This window comes from Nannospalax galili, unplaced genomic scaffold, assembly GCF_000622305.1.
Source record: "Nannospalax galili isolate Female #2095 unplaced genomic scaffold, S.galili_v1.0 scaffold1229, whole genome shotgun sequence".
NCBI classification, from domain to species: Eukaryota; Metazoa; Chordata; class Mammalia; order Rodentia; family Spalacidae; genus Nannospalax; species Nannospalax galili.
The window spans coordinates 34,079-45,198 of NW_008359121.1; the positions used below are offsets into that span (position 1 = coordinate 34,079).

At 38.1% G+C, this 11,120-nt stretch overlaps 1 protein-coding gene across 2 annotated transcripts in view; it reads right to left on the reverse strand.

Annotated features, from left to right (window-relative positions):
• Window positions 1-11,120, reverse strand: part of LOC103725531 (UDP-glucuronosyltransferase 2B31-like) — a 16,123-nt gene that overhangs the window by 2,728 nt on the left and 2,275 nt on the right. For both annotated transcript variants that reach the window (XM_029558505.1, XM_029558506.1), the window contains exons 2-4: window positions 10,834-11,120; window positions 7,745-7,893; window positions 380-511 (exon numbers count right to left, since the gene is read on the reverse strand). The exon at window positions 10,834-11,120 is cut by the window's right edge and continues 504 nt beyond it. In XM_029558505.1, coding sequence (XP_029414365.1) covers window positions 380-511; window positions 7,745-7,893; window positions 10,834-11,120 — 568 coding nt within the window. The remainder of the gene's footprint in view (window positions 1-379; window positions 512-7,744; window positions 7,894-10,833) is intronic.

Below are 11,120 nucleotides of genomic sequence, written 5' to 3' on the forward strand. Positions count from 1 at the left end.
TTACTGGTTAATATTTAACTGAAGTCTGATTAGTGATTACAAAGTCCTCAGCAATCCTCTGAGGAGATGGAGGAAATGGCAAGGCAGATTTTTTTATTTTTAAAACTCTACCTATAAGAGCAGTAAAACATCAAGTTCAAACTACCCTTGTTAAGTATATTTATTTATGAACACAATGTTAAAACCAAATCTATTATCCAAAAATATCTCCTGTAATGTTTTATCATCTGTCATGTAAATGTTTGTCTTACAGATGGCTTCTGAGGTAAACTAGCAATATCATGATAGTCTAAATTTCACACAGGATGTTTCTAGAAAGACCTATCACATGATATAAGGGATTCAGCAAGCACTGCTGTGATGAGGCACTTCACCGCACCTTTTGTGGAATCTGGGCAAGGGCTGCTGCAATCACATTGGCCCTGTCTTCTGTCAGATTGCCAACCATCGACCCCAGAGAAAACACCACAACACCATGTTCTCCAGAGCTCTGGACAAAGTCTTCCATCTCCTGTGAAGGAAACATTGGTTCATCATAAAAGAGCAATAGCACCACAAAGTCTGTTGTAAAGATTGGTACAAATGTCCAAGGAAGAAAGTCGAGTATTATTAGCAACCATTCCAGTGCTGGCTCTCCTCAGAATTCCTGAAATACACATAATATAAAACATGCAATTTTAACCATTTGTAAACCTTACAGTTCACTGATGTCACATGAATGAATATACATATTCACACACACACAGCTCCACACAGCTCATACACAGAGCATTTTGATCTTGAAAAACTGAAAAGTTTTATAAATTAAATCCAAAATTCTCCTTCTTCCACCCTGGTTCCTTGACTACTGTAGATTCACCTTTTCTTGTCTAGGATTTTTAGGTAGTCTAAGTCGTTTATGTAAAGGGGTTCACATAGCATTTTTCACTAGCTAATTTTACTTAGTGCAATGTCATTAAGGTTCTTAAAGGTCCATGTGTCCGTATTCCCAACTAAAGCTTAGTGACATTTCTCTGTGTTGACATACTATTATTTATTAATAAGTCTATTAAATAGATTCGCCTTTTCTTGTCTAGGATTTTTAGGTAGTCTAAGTCATTTGTGTAAAGTGGTTCACACAGCATTTTTCACTAGCTGATTTTACTTAGTGCAATGTCATTAAGGTTCTTAAATGTCCATGTGTCCGTATTCCCAACTAAAGCTTAGTGACATTTCTCTGTGTTGACATACTATTATTTATTAATAAGTCTATTAATATATAGTTTGCTTCTACTGCTATGATTATACTTGCACAAATATCTCTTTGAGATTCTTCAATCAATTCTCTTATATATGTAGCCGGGAGTAAAATTACTGGACCATCAATCTGTTTCTAATTATATTAGCAACCACCATACTCTTTTTATAAAAAAATATTAATTTTATTTTATATATATGAGTTTATTCCCTGTTTGTATGTAAGTGCACCTATGTCATGTAATGACTGCAGAGGTCAGAAGTGGGCGTTGGATTCCCTGGAACTGTAGTTTGGACAGTTGTTAGCCACCAGGTGGGTGCTGGGAACTGAACCTGGGTCTTCTGCAAGAGCAGCCAGTGCTCTTAACCCTTAAGCCATCTCTCCAGCCCGCATCCTCCATACCTGTTTCAATAGTGGTTATTTCTAATAGATATAGGTCGTTTTTGTTTTTGTTTTTTTTGTCTGTTTGAGACAGGGTCTCCCTGTAGCCCCAGCTGGCCTAGAACTCTATATGCAGACCAGGCTGGCCTTGAACTCACAGGATCCACCTGCCTCTGCCTCCCGAGTGCTAGGATTAAAGGCGTGCACCACCACGCCTGGCTTAATATAGGTCAGTTTTGTTGGAAAATTATTTTCTGTATGAGATCAACTTCATTTAGTGTATTTGCAAGTTCAAGTGTATGCATACATGTATATGTATGTGTTTCTCCTTGTATCGTCCATTAAGAAATGTCATTAAGGTTCTTAAAGGTCCATGTGTCCGTATTCCCTACTAAAGCTTAGTGACATTTAAATTCATTGCATGTTTATGAAAGTGACTTTTTCTTGACCAAACTCCATCTGTCTTGTCTAAAATCACTTTGTACATAGGGCTTGACTTTTGGATATCCTCTCTGCATTTGATGGTTGTGTGTTCTTTTTTTCATACTGAAATTTAAAAACAATCCTTTAACAGAATCTTGCTAAACTAGTGTAACCCAAACACCAACACTGGTCTGGATCATTCTTCATGTATGTTTCAATCGCCCACCCTCCTTCCCAGGTGATATCTCATCCTAAATATCTTGAGTAACTTTCTTTTCATAACAGTTGTGGTGTTAAATCTCAGATTAAATCTGGTCAGGTTCTTCTTTGGCATTCTGAAACTCTCTTGTTTGTCCATGCATGTGGACATGATCTTCATTAATGACTGACTGATTAGTTGTCTGGTAGTGAGTCAAATTCCTGAAACACTGCTCTGCAGAAACATCTACTGCTTTTGTTAAATGTGACAATTCTAAGCCACAATATAGTGATGCTTAAAAAACAATCAGCCTGACTCAGCATTCATAAGGCCAGGAGTGGACCTGAACTGCTGAGCTCCTGTTTCTTCAGATTTCTCTTGCAACTGTGCTCCCCAGCCAAGGCTTAGCTCATTATTTTTGAAAGGTATATCCAGCATAAAATGGGGAATTAAACTCAGGGCAAAGTTAAGTGAAAATCATTCATTATATCATATATTATGTCTGCATTGTAAAAGTCACTCCTATAGTTAATCACCCCACTTTACTCTTTAAATTGATTTAGAATTCAGGAAAAACAGAGGCCGGATTCCTAGATGTCCCAGTTTTAATGGCTGGATTAGATTTCCTGGTAAGCAGAATCTGGTTACAATCACAGCCTTCTTTGATTGAAGGCCACCTGCTTTGTTGGAGCTCTTCCTTGCTGACTCTCCCAAGAGTGAGAATTTTTCCTGACTTTGGGGTTGGTTTCTTTTTGCTTGGCTATTGTGTGGCCTGTATTTTGGTCAGATGTAAGCTCTTTTCAATCCCTTCCTAACTTTAAGCTCAGTCAATGCTCCCTGCTTTATTTCTTTCTGGTGTCAAAGTAGTAGAGATAATTTGGAACTTCATGGCCACTTAGGGAAATATAAAATAGCCCTAAACCTGCTTCTTGAAGATTCTACCTCTACTGCCTTCACTCTTCCACCCTTTGATTATGCCTTTCTTCAAAATCCACCCATGTTTACACGGCTACAGTTCCAAGGGATTGAAGATCCTTCAAAACAACTGAGGCTGAAAAAAAAAATGCTAGTTGGAAGTAGAATGAATATGTTTTTCATTTAGTTGGGGTTAGAAGACATCCAGAGGGCTTTAAGATGCCTGTCTCTTCAGCTTAACATGCAGGCCACAGCCAAAGTAGGGTTAGCCCTCCATATGAGGAGATTAGAAAATGTTAAAATTCATCTGGGCATGGTAGTGCAAGCCTTTAATCTTAGGACTCAGGAGGCTGAGGGAGGCAGATCTCTATGAGTTCAAGGCCAACCTAGTCTACACAGTGAGCTCCAGGGCAGCAAGGGCTACAGAGAGACCCTGTTTCCAAAAGATGCCTTCTTCCCCCCAAAAAGAAAATGTTACAATTCTTCATCACAAATATGAGTGCTCCCCCCGCCCCTAAAAAAAGAAAATGTTAAAATTCTTTTTCACAAATATGAGTCCAAAGTATTTATCTTTGATTGTGTAGGTAATCTTGACTTGTCCCAATTTTGTTAGGAACATAGTTTTGAAGAAACATAACATAGATAACAATTTTTATTGCTCTACTTACTGACTCAAGGTATGATTTTAGAATGAAGGGCATTGATAGCTCTATTTTGCTCATATTTATTGTATCATAAATAAATGCTATTATCTTGTCTTCAGTTAAAATTATTCATTAAATTTAAAGAATCCCTGTATAGGTTTCTATGCTATTAACTTAGAGTTTAATGATCACTTGTACAAATTAAATATAACTTGAAATTGTCAGAATGTAGAGGAAATGAATTGCTTTTCATGATCACATGACTTGAGTAAGTCTTTGGTAAATAAACTTAGTTTGATATTATTGATTTAATAAAACAGCTCCTTTTTCAGTTGTGGGAATTGCTTTTCTGGGAATGCCTTCTGTTACAAAAAGAATCTTACTTAACCTTGGAACCAAAGTTAATAATATTTTGAGATCATTGAACACTATCTCAGCTTGTTTACAATGTAAACAATTTCAGTAGGCATTCTGCTTCTCTTGTAATCCAAATATATGACTTTAATCCCTTATGACTCTTCTGTTCCCTGACAGAATAAGGTATTAGCATGTATATGCTGTGAAAATTTTAGCTGCTTAAGCAGTGAATTACTCTGGAAGCAAAGAATTATCCCAGTTTATGTTGCAAACAACTTGTGGGATTAGATTGATAACATCTGCTTGTGTTTGTGTATGTTTCTCTGGTCAGTAGGGGTCAGAAAGTAAAAATCATTCCCTGACAAGAAAAAGTTCATCTTTTCCTTTCCTATATCATACTGGTTGCATTGTTTCAATAAATACAGAGCAAAGTGTTCAGTACACAAAGGTGCTCAGAAGAATAGTTCTGAGAGAACTCAGAAGGAACAAGTTCTGAGAGCAGATGAGGCTCATTCTTGGATCTAAACAACACTGAGTCAGGATGTCTTTGTTCAGGCACTGCTGTACTGTGGTATCTCTCTGAATTCTGTTAATATTACATTATAAGATAATGTTTTTATTTTACCTACTCACATGGGGTTAGTAAGGAAATAACCTGGAATGACATCTAGGTTGTTTAGAGTTATGTTACCCCCAAATCAGTTTCAAAATGCTTTTTCTTGCTGGTGTGGTTGTACTCACCTTTAATCCCAGCCCTTGGGAGACAGAGGTACAATGATTTCTGTGAGTTTGATGTCAGCCTGGACTAAATAGCAAGTTCCAGGTCAGTGAGAGCTACATTGTGAGACCTTGTCTTTTTAAAAAATCTTTTTGTTAAGATGCCCTTACAAACAGGAGTCCTCTCCAAGAGGACATGGAGAAATGGCTCATTGATTAAGAGTACTTGTTCTCTTGTAGAGGACCTGGGTTTGGTTTCTAGCACCCACATGGTACCTTACAATCATGTGTAACTCTGATTCCAGGGGATCCAATTCCCTTTTCTAGCCTCTGTGGGCATCAGGTATGCATATGTGCATAAATACATGAAGGTAAACACTCATAAACATAAAGTAAAAATAAATGCATCTTTAAACCAAACAAAACATAGTTAAATTAAATGACATATATTTATTATATATCTACCTAATCTCTAAGTAGAGTAACCACTTTCTATTTCTGTGATTATGACTATTAAGAAAAATTTAGATATCACTGAGACCTGTTTTTGCTTATCTTTCTCTCTAGTCTAATATCTTTTTTGTTTTGTTTTCTTTTGTTTTTTTGAGGCAGGGTCTCCCTGTAGCCCCCATAGCCTGGAACTCACTATGTAGACCAGAATGGCCTGGAACTCACAGAGATTCACCTGCCTCTGCCTCTTGAGTGCAGGGGAGAGGGGAGAGAGAGAGAGAGAGAGAGAGAGAGAGAGAGAGAGAGAGAGAGAGAGAGAGAATGTGAAGATGAGAAAAGAAAAGAAGAGGAGAAGAGAAGAGAAGAGAAGAGAAGAGAAGAGAAGAGAAGAGAAGAGAAGAGAAGAGAAGAGAAGAGAAGAGAAGAGAAGAGAAGAGGAGAATGAGATTTCCAGTGGTCATGTCTGGATTTGTGTGAATGTCATTCAAACATGTAACCCATAGTCCTTGCCTTATATATTTCACACAAGAATGATTCTGCCTTCTTTAGTAGCCTTTCCACAACAAACTCAAATGGAGAGCCAAAAATTTTCTAGAATTCTTGCCATAACCATACATTCATTTTATTTTCTGATGCTCAATTCATTGCTTTTTTTTCTTTCCATAAAACAATGATCACAACCTACCACCCTAAATAGTGTATTTTTCTTTCTAATTTTTGCTGATCTTTATTTTAGAAATGTTTTACACAAACAAGAATGAAAAAATTCTAAGTTTGACTCTAAGACCCTATATTGTTTACAGCATTCTTCAAAATGCTAATTTTCAAGCATAATATCAAGTTGAAGATACCAGTGTCCTGAGGAACACACCATTCCTATGACTCAAAGGTGCTCCTGGTTATTCTTTGTAGCCCTAGCTGGCCTGAAACTTGCTAAATAGACCAGGCTGTCCTTGAACTCACAGAGATCAGTGTGTTGGGATTAAAGGAGTATACCACCACCATGCCTGGCCAAATCTTTTTTTTTTAAGTTATGAAATACACAAAATTTGAATGTGTATTTAAAATTTTTTATTAATATAGTGTTAAGATTTTAAATTACATTATTGTGTGTGTTATAACATGGCTGAGACAGCGCTCTTCTTTTTTTTTTTTTAAACCATTTGGCTCCCAGGATCTCAGTCAGATCTGCAGGCTTGGTTGCAAGTGCTTTTACTTACTGAGCCATCTTGCAGGCCCATACTTTGAGAATTCTTGATTTATTTGTTAAATATCTATTCTCTCAGATGCACAGATATTTTAAAAGATTTGACAATTACTAAGAATCAAAGCTTGTTTATGTAACTTCAGTTCAACCTCTACTATTCCATATTAGACTGCTTTTCTTATTTTTCCTTTTTTTTTCTTTTTCTTTTTCCTTTACTCTGGTGTAGCCCTTGGGCATGGGAGGCCACCTCTCCACTACTGAGCCACATCCTCAGCACATCCTTTATGTCCTTGCTCTGTGCCTCCCTCCTATCCCACCTTTCAACGTTTTCATTCCCTTAATGTGGATACCGAAATCTCCTATACAGAGTGTTAGATTGCACAGAACTTAAGGACTCTCACCTCTGCCATTTGCCTTGGAATTACTATACACATCCTCAATGACTGGGTTTGAAACAGAAATGTAATCTTTTGAATAAGATCAAATTTTACATTGTGGCTAGTGCAGTAGTAGAAAAAGGGGTATTTTAAGATATAACTTAGTAGTGCACTAAAAATTGTCACTTTCTCTGTATCCTAAAAGTGTTACGTGAGTTAAAAATCACACAACCTTTGTTCCTTCAGAAGGAATATCACCCTCTATGTTTATAAAACTCTTTTATAACTATCAAGTATAGGTTTTAATGAGAAGTGATAGAAACTAATGAGTTTTTTACTAATGAGTAAATGTGGAAAGTTGTGCTCCCTATTTGTGCCCTTATCTCTTCCTTACACTGACTGCTGGGCAACTTGTTCTTTCTTCCCTGCAACATTTCCACAGTTTTATTATTTGTTCAGTTTGTCTTTCAAGGTAGAATTACTGGTGTTTCTGGGTGAACCTGTGCACACTTTGTTTCTTTGTACATTCAGTACTTGTGTGGGGTGTGTCAGACACATACCAGTATGTTTTGAATGAATCACTGAGATTTTCTTATGCGTTAATAACACCTTAACTGTCTTTATCCCCCAAAGTCCCACAGGTTTCCATTTTCTACTGTACCCAAAACAGAATTCAGACACTTGTGACAGAATAGATACATGAATTTCTGTTGGCAGCTCTGTTTACTTAATTCCCATGAGTCTGACATTGAGATAAGTATTCTGAGTGAATATAATATGACCACTGTCACTGAAAATGCAGGGCAAACAGAAGCAAACAAAAGGGAATATATTTACTTTAGGCAGAGGCTTGGCAGGTTTGCAGGGGAGGCCTCCCCCAAAATCAAAATTTGGTAAGGTGGGGTGAGGAAACTCCAGATCCCAGTAGGTCCGAATGAGCCACATGTCTGCTTTGCTCATTGTCTCATATAGAGTAGTGGGTCTTCCTGAAGGGGAAGAAGCAAAGTGAAGCATTTAGAGCTGACACATGACAGGTGAAAATGAATGTGCAGGCAATTTTCTGGAAGAACTTCTTTTTTTTCTTTTGGCCTTTTTGAGACAGGGTCTCTCTGTAGCTCCATCTGACCTAGAACTTGCTATGTAGACCAGGCTAGCCTCGAAGTCACAGAGACCCACCTGCCTCTCCCTCCAGAGTGCTGTCACCATGCCCAGCCTTTGGGAGAACTTTCAATAAGGTAGCCAGAGGTGTTTTAAAGTGTCTATTTTTTTATATAAAAAAATCTGAGGCTGGACGTCGTGGTCTCAAAAAGACCAAAAACAAACCAACAAACCAACCAACAAACAAACAAAAAACTACCACCAACAACAAAAAACTCTGTCATTGTGTGTGTATGGTTGTGTGCACAATGTATATATGTATATTATGTGTACTTATGCTTAAGAGAATATAAAGTTGAAACATGAGAGGCTTGTGAAAGGAGACCACATGCTAAACTCACATCTGTGTTTAAAAATTATTATTTGTTGTTAATTTTATTTTTTATTTTATGTGTATGGCTGTTATGCCTGCATGTATGTAAGTGCAACCATGTCATGTAGTGTCCGTGGAGGTCAGAAGAGGGCTTCAGGTCCCTTGGAACTGGAGTTACAGACGGTTGTTAGCCACCATGTGGATGCTGGGATTCGAACCCAGGTCTCCTACAAGAACAGCAGTGCTCTTAACAGCTGAGCCACCTTACAGGCCTATGTATTTAAAAATTATTAAGTATCTACATATGGTATTGAAAGTATAAGTAAATATTCAGATACCCATGAATCCTGTCTGTCATACTCATGGAAACACTGTTCCCTAGAACATGCCATGTTTTTTGCCTAATATACTTCTTTTCATTATGGTTTTTTTTTTTTTTTTTGGTCTTTTTGAGATAGGGTCTCCCTGTAGCCCCAGCTGTCCTGAAACTCACTCTGTCGACCAGGCTGGCCTTGAACTCACAGAGATCTGCCTGCCTCTGCCTCCCGAGTGCTGGGATTAAGGTGAGCGCCACTACACCTGGCTTCATTATGTTTTTGAGACAGGATTGTCCTGTTGCTCCAGTTGGCCTAGAGCTTGCTATGTAGACCAGGCTGGCCTCCATCTGATGGAGGTCTACCTACCTCTGACTTCTGCGTGCTAGGATTAGCTGGGATGAAAACTGTGCGTCAGGACCCCTGACTTTTTGTTTTATTTTTAATTTAGAAATAGAACTTTAATGCTTTGTTCTCTAAGTGAATGGACAATTTTGCTTTGCTTTGAAATAGTCCAATGGAGCCCAGACTGATTTAGAACTTACTGTGTAGCCCAAATTGACGTTGAACTCCTGATCATCTTGCTTCCACATTAAAAGTGCTGAGATTTCAGGCATATGCCACCACACCCAATAGGAACATTTGAGGGGTTTATGTTTTCATTTTCATTTTGGTACAAGGTCTAACTATGTGGCCCTGATGACCTCAAAAACAGTGAGTACGCTTGTATTTCTTGTTTTGATTTCTTGTTTTGACTACTTTTGATTCACATTTAAGTTTGTAGTAATTAGGTATTATATATTTGAACATATTAAGGATGAAGATGTTTTAATATATTGGAAATGTCTGTTTGCTCTATTATTTTTCTTTAATGAAGAGACAAATTCAAAACCCTACAACCAATGATTTCTATGCCCACACTTCAACATTATACATTTTAAACTAAACCCTCAGTGAATAAATACAGACTCTCTAAAACCCTGAGTTCATAGGTTTGCTAGGATAGAGATACTATATGTTACAACTATGAAGAAATTTATTAGGTGTGGTGAGAATATATTTTAAATTTAAATGAATAAAACCTAATCTACATAAAGGAAAAAACGTCCTCAACACTGTACAAATAACTGTGCTGGAGATGTATGTTAAGGCCTCAATGTACATGTCTGTCACCATCAAGATATTGAGTTTGGATGGTACCATCCCTGGGCAGAAGAAAGACACGTGAACAAGCCATGGAAAGCAAGCCTGTAAGCAGCCTTCCTCTGTGGCCTCTGCTTCAGTTCCTGCCTCCAGGATCCTGTCCTGCCTTGAGTTCCTGTCTTATAAACTGTAAGCCAAATAAACTGTCACCTCCCACAAACAAACAAACTAGCAAAGAAGCAAACGAACAAACAGACTGTTAGGGTCTGGTGAGATGGCTTAGCAGGTAAAAGCATTTGCCATGCAAGTGTTCCGATGACCTATTACACAAAGTCATCTTCTGATGAGCACTGGAGTCATGGCACACATGCTCCGCATGCATCATGCAAAAGTGGGTGAGTTCAAGTGCTTGCTCAAGTGTGTGCATGTGTGTGTATAGGCACACACACAGAGAAGAAAACAACAATAAATACAAACAGGTAAAACTACTGTTTAAAGATGAAATGATCGGTAGAGATGGCTCTGCAGTTAAGAGCACAGTTCTTCCAGAGGACTTGGGTTCAGTTCCTAGCACGGCCATCTGTAACTCCAGTTCCGGGGGAACCCCATCCCTCTTCTGGCTTCCAGAGGGTTTGCACAACACGGGTGCACTTACATACATGCAGGTAAATTACTCATACGCATGAAAAAATAAAGTACAAAAGATGAGATAAAATAACATCAATATAAGATGGATATGTAGTTCCTTAGAGCATCAGAGCTGTTTTGTGAATGTGTGCCTCTGTGGACTGTGTTATGCAAGTGATGGCCAAGGTTTGCTGACACTACAACATAAGCCTTTGAACAATGCTTTGAGTTTTGAAAAGTTTTACAGAGCTTTCTTTTTAAACCATTAATCATGAAAAACAGATCCCTTTGATTTTTCTAGTCTTTTAACCCTGCCTTCAGCTGCACAGCAAATTTAGAACTCCCCAGTAGGAAATGAAGACAGTACATACCTAGGACTTCACTGTAAAACTGATTCCACTTCTTCTCATTAAATATTTGGAATGAAAAATCAAAATAAAGCACGTACATTACATTTTTCACCCTTTCCAGGAACGTCATCTGCTCACTGAGTTCTGACAGAACAACAGGCACATAGGAAGGAGGCAGTGGGAGTCCGCCACTGTACTTTTCATATGTGGATCCAGGAAAGAAGCGCAGAGTGAACACCAAGGGTGTCTTGAGAATCTCAGCCAGCAGGTCACCACAGGGACTGAAGTTATCTGCTAGGATGACGTCA